The sequence below is a fragment of the Suricata suricatta genome, chromosome 9 (genome assembly GCF_006229205.1).
Source record: "Suricata suricatta isolate VVHF042 chromosome 9, meerkat_22Aug2017_6uvM2_HiC, whole genome shotgun sequence".
Lineage (NCBI taxonomy): Eukaryota > Metazoa > Chordata > Mammalia > Carnivora > Herpestidae > Suricata > Suricata suricatta.
The window spans coordinates 11,579,682-11,603,345 of record NC_043708.1 but is presented as its reverse complement, the minus strand read 5'-3'; the positions used below and the strand labels follow the sequence as shown (position 1 = coordinate 11,603,345).

General features: G+C 41.3%; 1 protein-coding gene across 1 annotated transcript in view; it reads right to left on the bottom strand.

Moving 5' to 3' along the window:
- Positions 1-339: 339 nt before the first annotated feature.
- Positions 340-23,664, bottom strand: part of CATSPERB (cation channel sperm associated auxiliary subunit beta) — a 107,980-nt gene continuing 84,655 nt past the window's right edge. The window contains exons 16-23 of the mRNA XM_029952163.1: positions 23,055-23,194; positions 18,889-19,086; positions 17,763-17,873; positions 13,405-13,515; positions 11,415-11,550; positions 8,995-9,095; positions 8,240-8,314; positions 340-726 (exon numbers count right to left, since the gene is read on the bottom strand). Coding sequence (XP_029808023.1) covers positions 526-726; positions 8,240-8,314; positions 8,995-9,095; positions 11,415-11,550; positions 13,405-13,515; positions 17,763-17,873; positions 18,889-19,086; positions 23,055-23,194 — 1,073 coding nt within the window. The 3' untranslated portion in view covers positions 340-525. The remainder of the gene's footprint in view (positions 727-8,239; positions 8,315-8,994; positions 9,096-11,414; positions 11,551-13,404; positions 13,516-17,762; positions 17,874-18,888; positions 19,087-23,054; positions 23,195-23,664) is intronic.

Genomic DNA, 23,664 nt, shown 5'->3' with positions numbered 1-23,664 from the left:
TGATAGTGCACCTGTGGATGGCTCTCCTCCATACCTGCCCTTCCCTGGTAGGACTGCATTCTGCTTTTACTCTTTTTTGAGCAGAGCAAGGCTAAGGTGTTCTGATCCAACAGAGTGAGCTCCAGGCAATAAAAGCTAAAAAAACCAGAAAACCCATTCCACACAGAGATGGTTATTTTACAGTTTTCTAAAACCTCAAGGAAAATCTACGTGAGGGTTAACATAAGAAATTTCCCACATATTTAGGGGCACCTGGCTGGCTCAGTCAGAAGAGCATGTGACTCGATCTTGGATTGTGAGCTTGAGCCCTACATTGGGTGTAGAGATCAGATAAATAAATAAAGAGAAATTTTCCATGTATTTCAAATAAAATTGAATGGCAAACATATTGACAAATAGAAAGTTGAATTGTAATTCTGCAGTATTCTATCCATTATCATATTCACATATTGTTCTAGGAATGGTCTAATAAAACCAAGAAATAAAGAGAGAACTGTGGTTATCGTTTGTTCGCTATTCAGATGCTCATCTATTAGGCAGCCGATTGATGATATTTGATATGTTCTCTTTGTTTGTTGTCATACAATTTCGGCACATTTCATCTAGGTGGATGTTACGTATTTGAAATATAAACGTTACAAAAATCAATCCCCCCAGCACTACAGCTGTCGCAACAGCAATAAGTGTGTGTCCTGGAAATGGCAATGGTACTTCATCAACATAAATCTGCAATGGAAAAAGCAAAGTCCGTTAGCTTTCTGAATCTAGTCATTCAAAACACTGAACTTTATATGATTTTTCCAAAAGTAGAGATACCATTAATCAATTTTGTAGACTGCTGCTCAGATATTGGGCATCCGCAAAGCCTAAAAACAGTCACTTGACAATCCGGCAAGAAATGATTTGCACACAATACAGGATAAGAATTCTATTTACCATCCTAGCCTGTCATCATTGGTCTTTAATGGGAGAGGTAGGCAGGATATGGGAGAGAAATGTTCTGTGTTCAGTTACAGAGGAATGGACAGAGCACTTTGGGAACGCAGTAGGGAATGACTGACTGCCCAGGGTGACCAGGGATGGCACTTCCTGAGCTGGATCTTGAAGAACAATTGGATCCACAGAAGAGGAGGGGGGATCGTTATGTGCCCTTTCAAGCTGGCATCTTCTTAGAAAATCCTCTACGTGCTAACATAGGGAAGCTTCTGTGTATTCAAAATGCTTCCTACACCTGAATGGGTGACTAAGGATAACCAATCAAAACAAGTTCCTAGAAGAGAGACAGGAATGTTAACAGAGGGACCCAGGGGCATCTTTTTCTCTGAGACTTGAGTCAAGGACGGACACCATTTATGTTAAATGTAGAAGTGGGGACAGAGAGTGAGGTGGTTTCAGCCCGACGACCGAGTTTTCCTCTGTGAGGCAGAGAGGGGTGGAAATAAGACAGCCGCAAACAGGAAAATGCCAAGGATAAGAAAAAGGACGGGGCGCCTGGGGGGCTCAGCTGGCTAAGCGGCCGACTTCAGCTCAGTTAATGATCTCACGGTTCGTGAGTTCCAGCCCGGCGTCAGGCTCTGTGCTCACAGCTCAGAGCTTGGAACCTGCTTCGGATTCTGTGTCTCCCTCTCTCTCTGACCCTCCCCCCTGCTCATGCTCGCTCTCTCTCTCAAATATAAATAAAACGTTAAAAAAATTTTTTTAAAAAGGATCCGTATGTTGCTTTAGGATATAACTCACCTTAAAGTGACCACCACCCGCCCTCCGAGTGACCTAAGGAGGTATGCCTTTCCTTAGAAACAGCCCTTGTCTGCCATCAATTCTTTTACAATTTTCTCACATTCATTTGTTCCATTCCATGTTCAGTCCTGCTATTGTGAGCTTTATTGCTTCACTTTGTGGAAACAAACCACTGAGCCTCCTTTCCACCCTGTCAATCCATGTTGACATTATAATATTGCCAGGTTCATTTGTGTAGGACACCAGTCTGTCCATAAAATGTTTTTTTTTTTTTAATAAGCAAAGTTGCTTTATTTGCAACTAAAAGAATGTACTGGTACTGGTACTGGGACGTTGCCAGCAGCAGAATTTGAAAGGTGGCCCTGGCTGAGTGGTGTGGAGGCGGGAGAAGCCGTTCTTTCCCACCGGGCAGATGATTATCTTTGCGATAACGGATCAGCTGGTCTAACCGTCTCCTGTGGTACTTTAGAGCCAATGGTGTGTGCTCAGTGGTACTGGCATTGTTGAGAATTTGATAGAAAATACTAGATACTGAATTGATAGTCTACTCATGATCTTCTGGGTGGTAAGAAACAAACATCTTCCTTTTTAGCTGGACCATCAGAGGAGCTTGGGGCACCTCGATGACTCAGTTGGCTGAGTGTCTGACTCATGATTTTGGCTCAGATCATGATCTCACGGTTCGTGGAATAGAGCCCTGGGTTGGGCTCTGTGCTGACAGCATGGAGCTTGCTTGGAGTTCTCTCTCTTTCTCTCTCTCTCTCTGCCCCTATCCCACTCATGCACTCATGGCTTTCGCTCTTTCAGAATAAACTTTTTTTTTAAAAAAACCCTCAATTTTCCATTCAAAAGGAAGAAAGAATGAACAAGAGAACAAGAAAGATCTAATCTGTCTGTGGCCAATGAGAGAGACAGTTTTATGCTACATGTAATTGCAAAAGTGAATTTTCTTTTCTATGAAGAAGTTAGAAGGAGCCAGAGGAAACAAGCCATTATAATCGGGGTCTCTTGGGGCTTTTTCCATCTTCCTGTTCTGCCTCGTCGGTCTTGGGTGTCTCCCCTCTTAGTCCCCACAGCCCTCCTGGGTGACAGCAGCAGTTCCTGAGGCTACAAGCTTTTGTGTTCAGCATCATCAAGAAAGCAAATCCATGTCCCAGCACTTGGAGCGAAAATCCTGATTCACTCTGACCAGGCTGCTGCAGACCATGTGTCCTTCCCCGAACACTTTTCTTTGAAGATGTTTCATAGCCTCTTACTGCTGATAGGCATGTTCTGAAGCTCTCGTCATAACATTTGAGGTCTCCCACAATTTGACCCTAACCTACCCATGTTCTTACACATAACCTTGCATTCCAGCCAAATGGCTACAAGCTATTCAGATAAGTTGTACTTTCCCTTATCTGTGTCTTTGCTGCTGCTGTTCCCTTTACCATTTTTACCTAAAATAAAATTTGAGTCACCTCACCAGACACTATAAAAATTTCACTTGTTCAGTTAAGCCATCCATTATTTTTTGAGACTAGACACCTGTATTACCTCTGAATTCTGCATTCTCCAGCTAAACTGCCTCCTTGAAAGTTCTTGAAAACAGTTTTTCTTCAAACGTTTCTCTTCCAATCTTGACTATCCAAATATTCCACTCCATGTCTCAAAAAAGGTTAAGTCCCAGAATCATAAGGGAGTATATTCTGGACACAATGTCTCTCTATTGCCAAAATACTTCAATGTGCATTTCTTAAATACAAAGAATTCACATAAGTGGCCACATTGTAAATACCAAAGTCAAGGAATTAACGTTGAGACAATGCCGCTGTCTAATCTACAGACGTGGTTCAAATTTTGTCAATTATCCCAATAATGTCCTTGATGGTGCACAAAAATCCCGGTTGCTTCAGGATCCCCTGCTTTCAAAAGCAGGTTTCAACAGTCCTGAGAAACTTTACACTCTTTTTCTACTGTTTTTCAATGACTCTCTTTCTTTATTTTGAGAGAGAGACAGAGAGCCAGAGAGAGAGAGAGAGATGGAGAGAGAGATAGAGGGAGGGGAAGAGAGAGAGAACATGAGCACGGAAGGGGCAGAGAGAGAGAGAGAGAGAAAGAGAGAGTCCTAAGCAGGCTGTACACTCAGCACAGAGCCTGATAGAGGGCTCAGTCCCACAACCCTGGTATCATGACCTGAGCCAAAATCAAGAGTTGGACACTTAACCGACTGAGCCATCAAGGTGCCCTGATTCTTTTTCTTTATTAACTATGCAATCATTTCTTCTTTCTAAAAAATTTTTTTTCTTAATGTTTATTATTGGGGGGGGGGAGCACAGAGAGAAAGGGAGACACAGAATCTGAAGCAGGTTCCATGCTCTGAGCTCTCAGCACGGAGCCCAATGCAGAGCTCAAACCCACAAACTGTGAGATCGTGACCTGAACTGAAGTCGGACACTTAACCGACTGAGCCACTCAGGCGCTCCACTATTTTTCTTTCATTCATTTTTTTGATTTCTCTTTCATTCCTAAGCTTTGTTTCCTTCTGTTGACACTTCTTTCCATCATGAAGAACTTCTTTATATATTTTTTTAAAGGAAGTTTCTGCTGAGAGTGGCTTATCCTAAATTTCCTTCATCTGGGAATGCTTTTATTTTTCTTTCATTCCTGAAGGACTAGATACAGAACTCTGGATTGGTGACCCTTCCTCCCCAAACTGCCCCTGTCCCCAGTACGTTAAAGATGTCGGACAGCTTTCTTCTAGCTTCTATAGTTTCCGAGAAAAAAGTCAGCAGTAATTCAAATTGTTGTTCACTTAAATGCTTTTTGTTTTTTGGCTGCTTTCGAGATTTTTTTCTTCATCTTTGATTTTTAGTAGTTTGATTATGATGTGTTTATACAGGATCTCTCTCTTATTCTGGATTCATTAAGCTTCTTGAATATATAAATTTATGTCTTAACCAAATTTGGGATATTTTCAGGCTTTAGTTCTCCTCCTCCTCCTGCCCCCTCTCCTCCCCCCCCCCATGTCTTCCTCTTCCTCCTCCTCCCCTTTTTATTCCTTTCCTGTATCAGTCCCTTTTTCCTGTCCTTCACTGACTCTGGGGACATAAAGTCAGACCTCAGATCTCATAGGTTCCTAAGGACATTTTTTTTTCTAAGACACATTTATTCAGCATCATGATCAGACTATTACATTTAGCAATCAACAGCAGTGGTGCAAAAAAAAATCTATATTAAAACCCTTTGTTGGAATGCTTTACACTTTCCACAGAACAGAAACTAAAATAACCTGTTGTACAATTGGTCACAAATATAGTCCTCGAGGGTTTTGCCCTAGAACATGTCTTCTCTGGAGCACCTGGGCCCTGCCACCCCTGGGCTTGGCTCAGTTCACGCATCTGCTGTAACCTGTAGCCTCCCTGTCACGTCTCTGGCTCTCGTCTCCTGCTAAGCTTCATTTCCTGGCAGGAAACAAACCTTCTGTCACTGCCATGGCTACTGCTGCTGCTGGACCCGCCATAACCACCTCGGTTTCGTGGTTTGGCAAAGTATTGGCCTCCAGAGCCAGAGCGGCCAGACCTTCCGCTTCTAAAATTTCCTCCTTTCATGGGCCCAAAATTTGAAGATTGACTGTTGTAACTCCCAGAATCATTATAGCTTCCACCACCTCCAGAGCTGCTGCCACCACTACCCAATCTGGCATAGCCATCCCCACAGCCACCATATCCACCGCCACCTCGACTGCCACCAAAGCCACCCGCCCACTGAACTTTCCTTCACAACCAAAGTTGTCATTCCCACCAAAACCACCTCCATGACCACCACCGAAGTTTCCAGAACCACTCTGACCTCCTTAGCTGGATGAAGCACTAGCCGTCTCCTGTTTAGATACGGCTCTCCTTACTTCACAGTTGTGGCCACTCACAGTATGGTATTTTTGAATGACAATCTTGTCTACAAAGTCATGGTCATCAAATGTTACAAAAGCAAAGCCTCTCTTTTTGTCACTGGCTTGGTCAGTCATGATTTCAATCACTGCCATTTTCCCATAGTCTTCCAAACAATCTCCTAGATGATGTCCTTCAGTGTCTTCTTTAATGCCGCCAACACAAATCTTTTTCACTGTCAAGTGGGCACCGGATCTCTGAGAATCTTCTCTGGAGACAGCCCTCTTTGGCTCTACAACTCTTCTGTCCACCTTGTGTGGCTCTGCATTCGTGGCTGCACCCACCCTGTCCACAGTGGCTTGCACGACCATCCAAAGCCCCTGGAGTTCTTGGTGTTTGGACCTCTCATTACCACAGAGTCTGTAAGCGTTCCCCATTGCTCAAAATGGCTCCTCAGACTCTCATTGGTTGTCTCAAAGCCCAAACCTCTGATGAAAATCTTGCACAGCTGTTTGGGGGCTTTGAGAGACTCTGACTTAGACCTGATGGCGGTGGGAGGTGAGACATTCTTCCTCAGTGGCACCCAGGGGCAGAAAGGAGACCAGTCTTTTTTCTTCAGGGTGGATTTCTACTGATTTATTTTCAAATTCATTGATTTTTTTCTCTGCCATATTTGTGCTGCTACTGACTCTATCCAGTGATTTTTTAAGTCTTAAATACTGAATTTTTCAGTTCTAAAATTTCCATTTGGTTCTTTTTTAGAGCTTCAATTTCTCTATTGAGAATTTCTCCCAGTTCCTTTGCAGCCATTTCAAGCATTTACCTTTACCCCATGGAAACTGGTTATCACGGCTGGCTTAAAACCTCTGTCTGGGGGCACCTGGGCGGCTCAGTCAAACATCTGACTCTTGGTTTCAGCTTAGGTCATGATCTCACGGTTCGTGGGTTTGAGCCCGTGTCAGGCCCTACACGGACAGCATAGAGATTGCTTGGGATTCCCCCTCTCCTTCTCCTTTCACCCTCCCCCACTCACTCTGTCTCTCTCTCAAAAATAAATAAACTCAGAAAAATTCTGATTATTTTATTTTGCCATCCAGCGCTGATTGTCTTTTGAAAATTGATTATATTTTCTTAGTTACTAGAATATTGAGTAATTTTAGATTTTATCCTGGACATTTAAGATATTTATGTTGTGAGGGATGCCTGGGTGGCCCAGTCAGTTAAGTGGCTGATTTCAGCTCAGGTCATGGTCTCAAGGTTTGTGGGTTCCAGCCCCATATCAGGCTCTGTGCTAACAGTTCAGAGCCTGGAGCCTGATTCACTTTCTGTGTCTCTCTCTCTCTCTTTCTCTCTGTCCCTCCCTCTTGCATGCTTGCCCGCACACGTGTGCGCGCTCTCTCTCTCTCAAATAATAAACATTAAGAAAAAGATATTTATGTTGTGAGACTCAGTCCTGTTAAAAGTTCTTTGGAAAGTGTTGTTGTTGTTTAAGGTTTATTTATTGAGAGACAGACAGCATGAACAGAGGACAGGCAGAGAGAGAGGGAGAGAGAATCTTAAGCAGGCTCTGCACTGTCATCAGAGAGCCTGACCTGGGGCTTGTATTCACAAGTGAGATCGTGACCTGAGCCAACATCGAGAGAGTCAGCTGCTTAACCGACGGCGCCACCCAGGCACCCCGTTGGGGTTTTGACTTGTTTTGGCAACTGGTTGAGTTCAGAGCCCAGGTTCTGCTTTACTTTCTGTGGTGGCTCCATTGTCAGTTCAGTTATCAAAACCTTTGTTGTGCTCGTGCCTTCCTGGTTTCTATGTCACTCAGCAGTTATTCTAGAACTTACGTAATGTGTCTCCTGCATTTTTATTTTGAAGACTTTGCTATGCTTATTTCTTTTTGTTTTGAGTTACAATATTTTCACCAATTTTATTTTATTGGAGTTTTTAAGGTTTTAGTTCCTTTACAGTCAGTTAACATACATCTGCATATGACTGGGGCTGGCTTAGGGGCAGGGTCAGGATGGTAAAAGGAGAGGGGTGGGGAAAGAGGGAGAGAAAGAGAGACTTATTTTTGACAATGTGGTATCAGTTTTCCATAGTGAATGAGTCATTAATCGATTAAGTCGAATCCTCATTCCTTGCCCCCTAACCCTCCAAAGGTAGCAAATGTCACTATCCAAATGAACAAAATTAAATTATTGCACATCATGGTGCAATCTGGGGACGTTGATTTTGGTTCCCAATTCTTTCCGATCCTGATAGCTTTAAACATACTAAGACTACCATCACAGCGAAGATAATAAAAGGATAGATCATAATGGAAACTTAAGTGTTACAGACACATGTTCCTATTGGGAGATGGGGTGAGAGGAAGTGCGGTAAAATTCCAACAACTGAGTTAAACATGGAAGTTGGAGAGAGAATAAAAACAAATAAAACAAGCACTTATTAACATTTTCCCAGCATCGTCAGGTCCTGCTAGCTGTCAGGCATCATTACGGACGTCACCACCATTCTTCAGGGTCCCTTGTCTCCAAGCCTTGCGTATCACACACATTATGCTGCTTTTCTCTTGCGCTGACACTTCTCACGTTTCTTCCCCAGCCATCACCCCATCAGTACCTGTGCATTTACTATACCTGAAATTCTTCAACTAAGTTACAAGAAGAGACCCCTGGAACAACGGACACTCTGAAGTGAAAAAGCTCCGAGCCCTGTGGAAAAAACACACCCGGTCATCGGCAGCACGGACACGCATGTTCCTTCAAGCTAAAATACACACTGTGGCCACTTCCCGTACAGATGATGCACAGAAAAATCCAGTCCCCTTCCTAAGGCTCTTACGCATCTACTTCGTGTTCTTCTAGAAGTAGAAGGACAATAGCTGATACTTCTTTTTAGATGACGAAAGAGAGACACAGAACCTAACATGGCCTCGACAAGTATTTTGGGCTAATTGTCATATTCATGGTTTTGATACGTCCACTCATTGTTAGTGACTTTTATAATTACCTAGATTATATCAATTTCATGTGTTCTTACAGGCAGCTGGGATCTGAAGACATACCTGTGTACATCCACGTGAAATAGACCAAACCCATTTATCCCCTAAATTTTGGAAACACCTTTTCTGCTTTACCTTGAAAAATAATCTATTAGTTTTGCCTCTAAGTGCAAAAAACAGTTAAATGTTACACTTAACTTTCAGATACCTTTTGAAATAATAATATCAGGAGGAAGGGAGGAAAAAGAAAACACTTCTCCATATACTTTAAAGATGCAATTTCTACCATTGATGGGACACCTATACTTTAAAACGTAAACCAATCTTAGTTTAGACATATATATTTTATCTGAACTCAAAGCAGGAAAAACAAAAATGCTGTCAACTCACCTTTATACTTAAGTTGAGGCCTATAGGATTATACACGGGAGCATGAAGACGTGGTTCTAAGTAATCTTTCAATTTTTTTACATTTTCTGGTACACTGTGTTCTGAAAGTACATAAGTATATTTTAAGCACATTATGCTGTTTTTACATTTTGCATGAAACTTACTACATACATCAAGGTACATGAGGGATTCACCTCCATAACATGGCTAAGTTGTCCCAGGTTTACGCCTGGTAGCTAATGATGCATCTTCTCAAGGGCACTGTCAGGAAGGACAAAACTCTGACCACTTTATTCAGGCTGACCTTTTCTTCCAGCCCCACACTTAGGCCAAGTTCTAACCTGCACAGACTTTGTGTCTTTGGCAATGGGATAATGCAAACTTAGTGGTTGGTAACTGATTTGCAGTAACGGGGCAGAAAACTTTCACAATATGATCATTTAAATCTTTTCTGAAAGAAATGGTCAGGTGTTCTTGCTTTTCTTATAATTCTTTCTAAAACCAGATAGATGGTGTGGGGATTAGAAACTGCAGTGGGGTAATGGTAAATGGGATCTAAGCTCTGACAGTAGCATTTGCCCATTTCCCTGGTGTAAATAGCCTCACCCTGGCTAATCTCAAGCTACTAATGGCTTAACAACCAGTACACAAAATGCTTGAATATTTAACAATCGATGCTCAAAAGCTGGCAACTTTAGGTTTCAACATATCACAGAAAATGGGGAGGTTAGTTACAGTGAAATAGTTAGTAGTTTTCTTTGCTAGATTTTTCATTTCAAGAATGCATATACTGGGCAGAGTAAGAATCACTGAATACCCAATGTCTGGATATTTGGAAACATAACTGATCATAATTGCATTTAATTTTATCCATTGTCTGTCTACCTACTAATCAAGTGGCCAATTGCCTCAAAGTATTCTTAAACACAAACTGTGCAGGAAAAAGTTGTATATTTGAGGTAAAATTGCATTGTGGTAAATTTAATTTTTATTTTATTTGTTTACAATTTTATTTTTAAGTAATCTCTATAGCCAACGTTGGGCTTAAACTCACAACCCTGAGATCAAGAGTTGCATGCTCTACTGACTAAGCCATCCAGGCGCCCCTGATTTTTCTTGTTTAAAAACTTTTCTGCATCTTTTAAATTATTTTATCATAGAATTTTGAAAAAATTTTGTTCGTATTAGATGGTAGATCCTTTTCTAAATTTTACCTAAAAAAGTGGAAGATATTTTTTAAAATTTTATTTTATAGTTTACTGTCAAGTTGGTTTCCATATAACACCCAGTGATCTTCCCCACAAGTGCCCTCCTCCATGCCCATCACCGTCCTTCCCCTTTCGCCCTCACCCTTCAGCCCTCAGTTTGTTTTCAGTATTCGAGAGTCTCTCACGATTTGCCTCCTCCCCTCCCCTCCCCCATGCTCCTCTGTTAAGTTTCTCCTGTTAGACCTATGAGTGACAACATATGCTATCTGTCCTTCTCTGCCTGACTTAGTTTGCTTAGCATGACTCCCTCTAGGTCCATCCACGTTGCTATTAGGAATGGCCAGATGTCATTCTTTCTCATTGCCATGTAGTACTCCATTGTGTATATAAACCACGTCTTCTTGATGCACTCATCAGGTGATGGACATTTAGGCTCTTTCCATGATTTGGCTATTGTTGAAAGTGTCGCTATCAACACTGGGGTCCATGTGCCCCTATGCATCAGCACTTCTGTATCCCTTGGGCAAATCCTCAGCCGTGCTATTGCTGGGTCATGGGGAATTTTTTGAGGAACGCTATAGGCTATCTGGCCACACCTTTTATTTTTTATTTATTTTTTTTAATGATTTTTTAAGAAATTCTACACAGAACTTTTTTTTTTAATGTTTTATTTATTTTACAGAGAGAGACAGAGCCTGAGAGGGGGAGGGGCAGAGAGAGGAGACACAGAACTGGAAGCAGGCTCCAGGCTCTGAGCTAGCTGTCAGCACAGAGCCCGATGTGGGGCTCGAACCCACGAACGTGAGATCTGACCTGAGCCGAAGTCGGAGGCTTAACCCACTGAACCACCCAGGTGCCCTGGCCACACCTTTTGGAACCTCCTCTGTAACATCGCAAAACCAGTCAAAAGATCCACTAGTCAACATGTAGCACAAATTCAATCAATTGTGTTTGCTACTCATCTACAAAATGGCTTTCAAACATTTCACAGTTCAAATTCCTCAAAAATGCTGTTATGCCACGAAATCCAGGGCACCAAAAGTAATAACGAAATACGTGGAAGACCAGAGGAGGAGAGTAAACAAGTTGCCAACAGACTCGAATACTTTTCCAAAGAACTCCTGGTTGTTGTAAACTGGTTTTATAAACCACTTGCCTAGGTAATAACATTACTTATAAGACAAAATAATTATAGAAGAAACCAAATCCTACCTAGTTTCCAATTTTCCCTGTTGTTCACTTCAGTTACGGTAAGCAGATATGGCATATCCACTGGGATACGTCCATCCTCACTGGAAATTTGCAAAGAAATTGGATATTGTGTAATTGGAAACTTAAAACGAGGAACCTAAAATGCAAATTTCAAGAATGAATGTCAATTTGGACGATTCAAGACCAATCTCATTTCCTGGTAAAGAGTAAATAAATAGATTCTCCAAGAGTTTGGCCATTCTAAATGACATGTGCCTCGCAGGGTTTCCGCCTTCTCGGGGCATGGAAAGCAATCATACAGCAGAATCAATGTGAACTCCAAAAGTAATACACAAACATTGTAGTAACAAAATTCATGACTTTCTATTGGTCTTTTTCAGGAATGGTCTATGATGGTATTCAAACTTTTCTGGCTAACCCGCATCTCAAACAGCACTGCATGAATTGGCTCTTGGCCCCTTCTCTTACACCTCTTTCCCAGCCAGCCATGATCTTTCAGCATACCCTTTAAGCTCAGGCTCTGGAGTCAGAGCTGAAATCTGTCTCTTTCACATATTAATGATGTGATCTTTGGCAAATTACCTGGCTTGTCTGTGCCTTGCATTGGAGACAAATCATGGAGATTGCTTAGAGCAGTGTTTAGCAGATAGTAAATGTTCAAGAGATATCATTGTAATTCAGTGAAGGGAGAATCATAGGGGCAAATATAACAATCCTCACAATGCACTGAATGCTAACTCATGCCCAGCATGGTATTAAGTGATTTTATCTTTATATAAAAGATTTTATAAAAATAAAATCACTTAATATAATGCTATAGATAGATAGACGATAGATAAAGATAGTCTATAACACTATATAGTCTTACAAGGCCTTGAAATAGATCTATGTGAAAGCTATACTAAGTGGATGTTTAACTTACCTACTGCAAACATCAATATCCATTTGATACACTTTTTTTAATGTTTTTTTAAAATTTATTTTTGAGAGACAGAGAGAGACAGTGCGAGCAGGGGAGGGTCAGAGAGAGAGAAGCAGGCTCCAGGCTCCGAGCTAGCTGTCAGCACAGACCCTGATGTGGGGCTCGAACCCACGAACCATGAGATCATGACCTGGGCTGAAGCTGGACGCCCAACTGACTGAGCCAGCCAGGCGCCCCTGATACACTCTTGAATGCTTTGAGACGAACAGAATAAAAGAGTTGACACAGAACCCATTCCTTTAACCGGTGTACTATACTGTCTTCTGTTTTGTCACTGCTGCCAGACTGAACTTCTTGATTACAAGGACTTCATCTCCCGTATTCCCAGACCAATACCCGTAGTCCCAGCACTGACACTGAGATACACATTTTTAAATGAATCAATCTTCATTATAATCTAGTTAGAGCAGGACATGTTACAAACTTTTCCTACAGATGCGTGCGTGTGTGTGTGTGTCCTCAGAATGTTGCAGGATTTTCGCACAGAGTCGTGACCCCGAGGCTTCTCTCCAGGAAGCAACTTCTATTCGTGCCCGCACCGATCCGTTGGGTTCGTACCCAAAGAACTGAGCGCCCATATCACATGGCATAGTTTTTAAATACATTTTCTATCTCTTTGTCTCCGATATATGGTAACACATAAACATGCAGTCTAATTGGGCAGTCTCAGTCTACAAGGTCACGGGAACAGGAGGTACCTGGGCACACATCCAGCTGACCTTGAAGTCCTCTTCCTCTTTCTCTCTCTCCTTAGGGAGGGGTCCCTGCCACAATAAGAATCTTGAGAAATGGACAGTGTGGTGTGGGTATTATTTATTTTACACGGGTGGTTAATTAACTGCGTTAGGCACATTTAAATCCAGATCCTTCCAGCTCTGTGTCCTATTTAATCCTATGTCGTAATGAGGCATTTCCTTGCTTTACGCTCATGTTTAATTAAACTGCATATTTCAAAAATCTTATTGATAGGAAAGTGTTTGGTCTTCAGGTAATTAAAAATGGTCTTACCTTTTCTTTGCAGTCTGAGAAAGCAATAGCGTCTGAAGATTTCTGATCATTTGTGCAATTACATTCCTCCCGAGTAGAAGCGTTTGCGCACTGTTTGAATTTACCAAATTTCTGCAAACAGAGTACAGGTTACTTGTTATTTTTTGTGGCAGACTGCCTGCCAGCCGAGTTAATGTTCAGTAAATATTTGTTCCCTGAATGCATCAAATCCCTGAGAAGTTAATAGGGCACACATATCCACTAATAATGAAGTAAAAGTTTATTCTATTTTTTTTCAATTCTCTTTTTTATTCACCTCCACTCTAATCTTTATTATTTCCTTCTATCTGCTTACTGTGGGTAATACTATGTTATTTTATTACTTTTGTATATGTAGGAGGACAAATCCATTCATCTTTGTTCTTCAGGATATTGATTATTTTTTTTTTAATGTTTACTTATTTTGAGACAGCGAGAGAGTGAACATGAGTGGGGAACAGGCAGAGAGAGAGGGAGACACAGAATTCAAAGGAGGCTCCAGGCTCTGAGCTGACAGCACAGAGCCTAACACGGGGCTCAAACCCACGAACTGTGAGATCATGACCTGAGCTAAAGCTGAACACTGACCTGACTGAGCCAGGAGCCCCTGCAGATTATTTACTAATACAAGTTTTCTTTTCACTATGAACTTTAGAATGAGCCCATGTTGTTTCCCTCAAACATGCCCTGGTGGGTTTGGATTGTAATTGCACTGAATGTAGTGCAATTAATCTGGAGAGAACTGAGCTTTGTAATGGTGAAGCTTCCCAAGAACGTGAGACTTTATTAGGTGTCTTATGTGTGATTCACCTAAATCATACAATGTTTTTCATACCTGCCTTGCACATAAGTTTAGATTAAATTCTACATCTATTATTGTATGCAGATGAAGAGTGGGTTGTTTTTCATTATTACCTCTAATTGAGCATATATATCCTACAGATATATAGGAACATTACTGATTTTTCTTTGTGATCTGATATCCATTGGACTACATTAGTGACAATTATTATTCATTTTATTATTTTTAAACATTTTAATGTTTTTTATTTATTTTTGAGAGAGAGAGAGAGAGAGAGAGACAAAACACAAGTGGGGGAGGGGCAGAGAGAAGGAGACACAGAATCTGAAGCAGCCTCCAGGCTCTGAGCTAGCTGTCAGCACAGAGCCCAACGCGGGCCTGGAACCCACAAACCATGAGAACATGACCTGAGCTGAAGCCAGATGCTTAACCGACTCAGCCACCCAGGCACCCCTATTATTCATTTTAATATTTCTTCAGTTGTTTCTTCCATATCTTCTAAGTAAGTGATTATATGTGGAAATGGTGAGTTTTGTCCCTTTACAATATTTACAACTTATTTTTTGTCACATTGGCTTTGTCTGACCCTACAGAACAAAATAAAATAGAAGTGTTAAAGCATGAATGCTTCTACTGTTGAATTTTGTGTTTGCTAAAGACTTCTCACAGATTTTATTTACTAGATTGGGTGGTATCACTTCTCTTTCTGGTTTACGGAAATTTATTCAGAAAAGAATGTTACATTGTATCAAATATGTTTTATGGCTTCTGTCGAGATTAGTTTTCCTTCAATCCATTTATAAAGTATATTATTTTAATATGTTTTCATATGCTCAAACTTCCTCACCTTGGAGAAACTCTACCGTCTCCTGATACACTATGGTGTTGGTGTATTCCTACACTTGACTTGCTGGTAGTATTTTATTTAGGATTTTTCACAAGTCAGGTGAGACATTTTTAGGGGTGGGTGAATTAAAGGCATATGTGTGTATGCACATACCATTTTCTTTTTGCATTTTTTGTATTTCTTTAAATTGAATGATTTAACGTTATTGAATATGGCCTGTATAAGCCTTTTTGGAATTCATGAAGACTTTATTACAAACTCAGGATGTTTCATGCGGACTGAACGGAACATGCCCTCTCTGTTTTCGCAGACACACTCCACACCTCCCAGTTCTCCTGAGTCACAGAGCTCTTTCCCATGACGGCCCTTGTGTCGGTACCTTCCCTCTTAGGATGCTCTCTGGCTCTCCCTCCCCCTCTTCTACACTCTGCCTTGCTCCTCCTTTGTTGGCTCACTCCTACTCCTCTTTCAGTCTGACTCCCTTGCACTAGATTATATATCCCCGGCCCGCAGTCATCTTGTGTGTTTTGTGTCTGTTTCTACTACGTGACTGTCTTAAACTTAATGGTAAGTAAGGATTAACTGGGAGATTTTTTTAATGCAAGTTTCAGGACTGCGCCCAGAGTTTCTGATTCAGGAGGTGTGAGGGGAAATGGAGAAAGCTGCATTGCAGAAATACGCCTAGATAATTCCGTTTCAGGTTCTGCACGGCCATATTGCCCAGAAACAGTATTTAATTTGTACAACTTTTTAGTTTAATTCCTATGCTCCCCCATTACAGTAAAGATCTATAAAGGTATGTGTTTATCTTGTTTGCTGCTATATCCTTAGAGAACATCTGTTTGTAACTGATAACGCTAGAAATGCTGAAATGAATGTGTTGACTGCGCTGCATATAAAAAGTGCACTGAAAAATTACTGACTTAGCTGTACATTTACTATTCAACTCCCCAGAGAATCCTGAAAACCCAAACAAATTAAGGATTTCCATGTAAATATAGTAAAATCACAGTGATTTTACTATATTTACATGGAAATCCTTAATTCAGTAGTGGAAGCTTGGTTCTGGTGACACCACAGGGCTTATCTTTGGACAAAAGAGGGAATCAAAGAAGAACTCAGTCTTATAGCTGGCCATTGCCCGGAGTAGAGCTTCTTACACCAAAATGCAAGATTCAATAAGTCAACCTCCTCATGTGGTGTGTGTGTAATAACATATGCACAAATGTGTATTATTCGTTTGTCCAACAGTCTTAAAGCACTCCTCATATCTGGCACGGTTCTGGGCACTAAAGATGCAGCAGAGAATGAGATAGATTCAGGGGCGCCTGAGGGGCTCAGTCAGTTAAGTGTCCGACTTCAGCATAGGTCACGATCTCACGGTTTGTGGGTTTGAGCCCCACATCGGGCTCTGCGCTGACAGCTCGGTGCCTGGAGCCTGCTTCAGATTCTATGTCTCCCTCTCTCTCTCTCTCTCTCTCTCTTCCCCTCCCCCACTCATGTTCTGTGTGTCTCTCTCTCAAAAATAAACATTAAAAATAATTTTTAAAAAAGATAGATTCAAATCAGTAGCCAAACACCTGACTTACAGAACTTACCTTTTTATGAATCATGATAACTGAGACAAATGAGTAAAATCTGTAAGACTGTAGTAAGTGCAATCGGGAACAATAAGGGAGAGAAGGGGCACAGGGAGTGGGTGACAATGGTGGCGGGGCTTCCAGTTCTAAAAGGAGTGGTCAAGGCAGGCCTCACAATGACGGGGACAGTGACAGAGTGCCACGTGCTCTCTGGTAGAAGAGCATTCCAGACAGGATTCTTTTTCAGCTGCAAAGGCCCTGAGCTGGAAGTCGGTCTGACATGTTTGAAGAACTACGTGGAGGCCAGTGTGGCTAGAACAGACTAACCCGGGAAAACGGGGTCAGACACAATGCCAAGGCCAAATCATGAAGGACCTAAGAGACCACTGTGAGAATTTGGCTTTGACTCCAAATTGCATGGGGTGACAAGGGAGCTACTGAACAAAAGAAAGAACATTTTGGGTCTTTGTGTGCGTGTGCGTGCACATACTTAGCGTGTGTGGGTGTGGAATGGATATGGAGGTCTGTGCACGTCTACGGGCAGGCAGGTGCGTGTCTCATCACATACTCTTCCTCTGAACCCAGTGGTTTCTCTCTGTTCTTTCTACCACGTTCAGTCCACACTCCAGAGAGACAGGGTGCCTCTGGGTTTGGTTGTTCTCTAGGAAGAACCTTGGCAGCACTTTAAATGTGCCTGTGTTGGATCAAACAGTCTTCTTTCCTCAAGGACAGCCATTCACTACACTAGGCTGGTCATGAAATGGGCCTGGGGGCTCCATTCCTTTGAGGAAAGACGCCCTTCCCCCACATATCTCCTTGGCAAATCCAGACGGGAGCAGGGAGCGGGCAGGAGAAAGGGGTCCATTTAGGCTTCTTGGCTTCAAAGCCAGTCTAGAAGTAGCTGTGAGAGGAGAGGGGGCTAGAGGAGGAGGAAGAGGAACAGGGTGGTTGTCATAGTAATAACAATAGTGCTGTCCCATCCGGGCAGATGGAACAGCGCTCAGGATGCACCTTCTCAATTAGTCCCTGCCGTTAGGTCCGTCTGTGATTTCACTGAATGATTTCTCGAATTCAAATAAGTGCTGGTTTTATATGTGAAAAAATTCTTTACCTTTGACTTAGGAAAGAGATTTCTCGGTATGGGTTTGCTAGGGTCCGCATGGTAAAAATGATCTGTGAGTGGAATGGCAATTCCCATTTTAGATGGTGGCCGATAGTTGACCTATAAGGGATCAAGCAAAGAAAGCATGTAATTCATTATTATTTACTAAGTCTTTAATTTAAAAATCTTGATTTTTCCATAAAAGCATTCAAAGCAAATATATTTAAAAAATTTTTTAGTTCCAGGTATTAGAGTCCATTTCTACTCCCCCTGGACTCCCTACACCTTATTTTTCTGGAGTTTTGATAACTTCTACCCATGGTAATAGAACTGTTTGGGATTTGTAAATAAGTGAAAAAAGCATTAGTAGGTAAAATAGCTACCATAAAACAAACGCAATAAAGTTTCAATACTTTATAAAAAGTCTTAGTAATGTCTTTAGTGAATAAATCTTCAAGTTTGGTTATTCGAGTTTTTGTCACAGAAAAAATTGTAAGTAATAAGTTAGCAAAGAATAATAATATATATACTTTAAGGTATCATAGATTCTGACATGGCACAAATTACAACTGTAACAACATCAGAATGGAACCAGTAAGGTATCAGCCAGAGACAGGTCAACATAATCACAAATCACTATATATTACAAAATCCCCAAGAGCATGCCACCATTTTATAGCATAAAATGATTTTTTTAAATTTTTTTAATGTTTTATTTATTTTTGATACAGAGAGAGACAGAGCCTGAGAGGGGTTGGGGCAGAGAGAGAAGGAGACACAGAACCGGAAGCAGGCTCCAGGCTCTGAGCTAGCTGTCAGCACAGAGCCCGAGGCGGGGCTCGAACCCACGAACGTGAGATCTGACCTGAGCTGAAGTCAGAGGCTTAACCGACTGAGCCACTCAGGCGCCCCTAAAATGATTTTTTAAATGGTGGCACTGAATTACCGAGAAAACCCATTATTTCAGGAAGCTCTTATATTTTAGAAATAAATAATCACATCCTAAAAATGACAAGTGTGAAGAATAACCTGGGTGTTTTGAGTATCCTGGGAAAGAAATGCTAGGACAGAATGGCCAGCCAATCACACAAAAGTAGTCATGGTACCCTTACAACAACGTGCTTGGGTTTCTTACCGGCAAAGTTTTGATCCTATTGAAACCGTGCCTGTCTTTGTGAATGCCACTAATCCAGTCTTCCAGTGGGATATGCTCATGCCAAATGTGATGCATAGATTTGAGGTTACTGCAGCTGGTTTTCAACCTTAGCATGACTGTTGTGACGAAGCACTCAGTAGATGCTCCCCAGACAACTAACGCCAATGAGGTGGAGCCCTGGAAATAGGCACGTAAATAAAGGTTACTTAAAGTAACTGTTAAAGGCTCAACTGTGTTCATTCAAAATTTGTATGTGGAAGCCCTAACCCCCCAGTGTCTCAGAATGTGGCTGTTATTTAGAAACAGAGCCTTCACAGAGGGGATTAAGTTAAACTGAGGTCATCAGGGTGTGCCATAATTAGATATGATGGCTGTCCTTCTACCAAGAGGAAATTTGAACACAGACACATGCGGTGTGAAGGCAGTGTAAAGACATAGGGGGAAAATGGCCGTCTGTGAGCCAGCGCGTGAGGCCTCTGAAGAAACCAACACTGCTGACATCGTGACCTGGGACTTCCAGCCCCCACACCCACGAGAAAATAAACTTCTGTGGTTTAAGCCTCCTATTTGTAGTATTTTGTTACGACAGCCCAAGTATACTAACCCACTGACCGATGAAAGAATATACAAAGAGGGGGCGCCTGGGTGGCTCAGTCAGTTGAGTGTCCAACTTCAGCTCAGGTTATAATCTCAGTGTTTGTGAGTTTGAGCCCCACGTTGGGCTCTGTGCTGACAGCTCAGAGCCTGGAGTCTGCTTTGGATTCTGTGTCTCCATCTCTCTCTCTTTGCCTCTCCCTGCTTGTGGTCTGCTCTCTCTCAAAAATAATAAATAAACACTAAGAAAATTTAAGAATATATGAAAAGAAATAGAAAAAGGGTGAAACTAGAAATAGAGAGGTATGTTTGACCATAAAGATCTGTTTGAGAATAAATCATAACAGAAAAAAACAGGAAGAAGCCCATTGCATTCTAACAGTGGGTGACACTGGAAATGAGAAAGCTTATGAAAGAAACACCATTATTACCCCCTACTCAGACTGATGATGCTCCCCCCACTTCACTGATGAGCACCTGGAGATTTGCTTGGATAATGTGAATAAAATAACTTCTACTGGTATTCATTTTGAAAAGAAGATATACACATAGCAATTGTTGTAGTTCACAAAGATATGTTTTTAGTAGGAATTTATGCACAATATGTGTGTTTGAACCTTGAACACATTTTGTTGAATACTCAACAAAATTGGATAAAATCTGTTTGAAAATTTAAAATGTTTTTGGAATTTTAAAAATGTAGAAATACTAATAACTGTAGTGATGTCATAGACTCTGTACCTCGGTCCTCATACTCTGTAGCCATTAAACATGATGTATTTTTTTAAAGTCTTACCAAAAATACATTGGACCAGAATCTTAACAGAGTTTATTCTACTATTAAAAAGAATATGGTTGAGGTTGGGAGAGGCACAAGTTAAATAACTGCAGCAATTTCCTACTTGACACATCCCCAACGGCAAGGGAATCAAAAGCAAAAATGAACTACTGGGACTTCATAAAGATAAAAAGCTTCTGCAATGCAAAGGAAACAATCAATAAAACTAATAGGCAACCGACGGAATGGGAAAAGATAGTTGCAAATGGCATATCAGATAAAGGGCTAGTATCTAAAATCTATAAGGAACTCATCAAACTTCACACCTGAAAAACAAATAATCCAGTGATGAAATGGGCAGAAGACATGAACAGACACTTTTCCAAAGAGGACATCCAGATGGCCAACAGACATATGAAACAATGCTCAGTGTCACTCATAATCAGGGAAACACAAATCAAAACCACTGAGATACCATCTCACGCCAGTCAGAGTGGCTAAAATGAACAAATCAGGAGATGCTGGTGAGGATGTGGAGAAATGGGCACCCTCCTACACTGTTGGTGGGAATGTAAACTGGTACAGCTGCTCTGGAAAACAGTGTGGAGGTTCCTCAAAAAATTAACCATAGAACTCCCCTATGACCCAGCAATAGCCCTGTTAGGAATTTACCCCAGGGATACAGGAGTGCTGATGCATAGGAGCACATGGACCCTAATGTTTATAGCACAGGAGCACATGGACCCTAATGTTTATAGCAGCACTTTCAACAATAGCCAAATCATAGAAAGAGCCTAAATGTCTATCAACTGATGAATGGATCAAGAAGATGTGGTTCATCTATACAATGGAATACTACATGGCAATGAGAAAGAGTGAAATCTGGCCATGTGTAGCAACGTGGATGGAACTGGAGGGTGTTGTGCTAAGTGAAATAACTCAGGCAGAGAAGGACAGATACCATATGTGTTCACTTATAAGTTGAACAGAAGAAACTTAACAGAGGACCATGGAGGAGGGAAAGAGGAAAAAACAGTAGGGGAGAGGGAGGGAGGCAAACCATGAGAGACTCTTGAATACTGAGGACAAACTGAGGGCTGATGGGGGTGGGGGAGTGGGGAAGGGGGTTGATGGACATGGAGGAGGGCACTTGTCCGGATGAACACTGGGTGCTGCATGGAAACCAACCTGACAATAAACCATAAAAGAAAAAAAAATAAGAGTCAAGGAAGCAAACAAAAACAAATCCAAATTGTTGGACAATCTATAACACAACTGATCTGATTTCTATAATTCAGTGCCAATGGAAGAAATGGCGAGGGAAGAAATGGTGAGGGAAGAAAATGGACCTTCGAACAAAAGACACTTCAGAGAAAAATAATCATGTGCTGCATGAATCTTGTTTGGATTCAAATTCAAACAGAACAATTATAAAAATATTTTTAAGAAAATGGAGGAAACTTGATTATGGACTAGGTTTTATAGGTGCCAAAAATTTAGGTTAAAACATTTTAGGAAAAACAATGGCATGACAATAGTTACGTGAGAGATAATCACATATTTTTTATACACATATATTGAATCATATAAGAAGTCAAATGACATGATGTTTGCTTTCATTCTAAAATATCTCAGACTATAAACCAATAACCACAGGGATGGGGAGGGGGTGATGATAAAGCAAAAGTAACAGTGTCATCACTACTGTTTGAGTATTAAGTACATGGAAATTCTATTGTGTCAGTAGCTGAAATTCTTCATGACCAAAACAATTTTGGAGTATGTAGAAAAATATTTAGTGACTCAAAAGGATTAAACCACGTCATTAAGTGGAAAGGGCAAAATGTCAATACACAAAGCTCTCAGTTTTAGGGGAAAAAAGAAAAGAAAAATACTGTCAGTTCACAGTGACTGAGGATTTTCTACATGCCAGACATTGTTTTATTTTTATTTTTTAATTTTTTTAACGTTTATTTATTACTGAGAGACAGAGAGAGACAGAGCATGAGCACGGGAGACACAGAATGAGAGGGAGACACAGAATCTGAAGCAGGCTCCAGGCTCTGAGCTGCCAGCACAGAGCCCCATGGGGGGCTCGAACTCACCAACTGTGAGATCATCACCTGAGCTGAAGTCAATGCTCAACAGACTGAGCCACCCAGGCAGCCTGACGTTGTTTTATTAAAAAAATTTTTTTTTAATTTATTTATTTCTGACAGAGAGCGAGTGAGCGAGAGCATGTGTGTGCAAGCAGTGGTGGGACGGAGAGAGAGAGACACAGAATCCGAAGCAGCTCCAGGCTCTGAGCTGTCAGCACAGAGCCCAATGCGGGGCTCCAACTCATGAACCACGAGATCATTGACCTGAGCTGAAGTCCGAGGTCCAACTGATGGAGCCACCCAGGCACCTGTAGACATTGTTTTAGATGTCCTACTTGAATTATTATATTTAATGCTCAAAAACAACCCTATGAGGTAGGTATTATCATTACCACCTCCATTTTCTAGATGACGATACTGAGCCATGGTAAAGTGACCTTCCAAGTTCAGAGACAGTACCAGAAGTAGAATCTACACCAGTCAGTCTTCTCCAAAACTCACTCATTCAACCTCTGTCCTGTCATGCTACACTGCCTTTTGGCAATTCCCAAATGTTAAAAGTGCTTAGTCTTTCTTGATAGACAGCATAATGTGTGATATTCCTTTCTTTCTCTTAGTTTATAGTCTAAGATTTCCAGAATTAATAGATTTATTTTTGGTCATTAAAATCTTACTTGATGTAAAGCGTAGCTAGCTGCTGAAATTTTCACTAAATAACTGTCAGTCTTGTCAAAAATTCCTTCAGCTTTAACTTCTAACAAATGTGGGTTTCCAGCAATGACAGTCAGTAGTGGTATTTCAAGTATTTGAATACCTATGGAAAGAAGGCCAAAGGTTAAAATTAAATCATTGTGTGTCAACTATGACAAAAATATCTGTATCTATATGTATCTGTCTCTCTCAATATAGACATATTTTTTTTCCTGGAAATTAAACAAAAAGAAAAAAATTAAAGCATGAAAATTTTATTTATTTTTTTAAATGTTATTTATTGAGAGAAAGAGAGAGACAGAGGGCAGGGGAGGGGCAGAGAGAGAGGGAGAGAGAGAATTCCAAGCAGGCTCTGTACTGTCAGCACAGAGCCCGATACAAGGCGAGGGGCGCCTGGGTGGCTAAGTCAGTTGAGTGTCCGGCCTCAGTTCAGGTCATGGTCTTGTGGTTCCTGTTTGGAGCCCTGCATCGGGCTCTGTGCTGACAGCTCAGAGCCTGGAGTCTATGTTCAGATTGTGTGGGTGTGTGTCTCTCTCTCTCAAAAAAAAAAAAAAAAAAGAAGAAGAAGAAGGA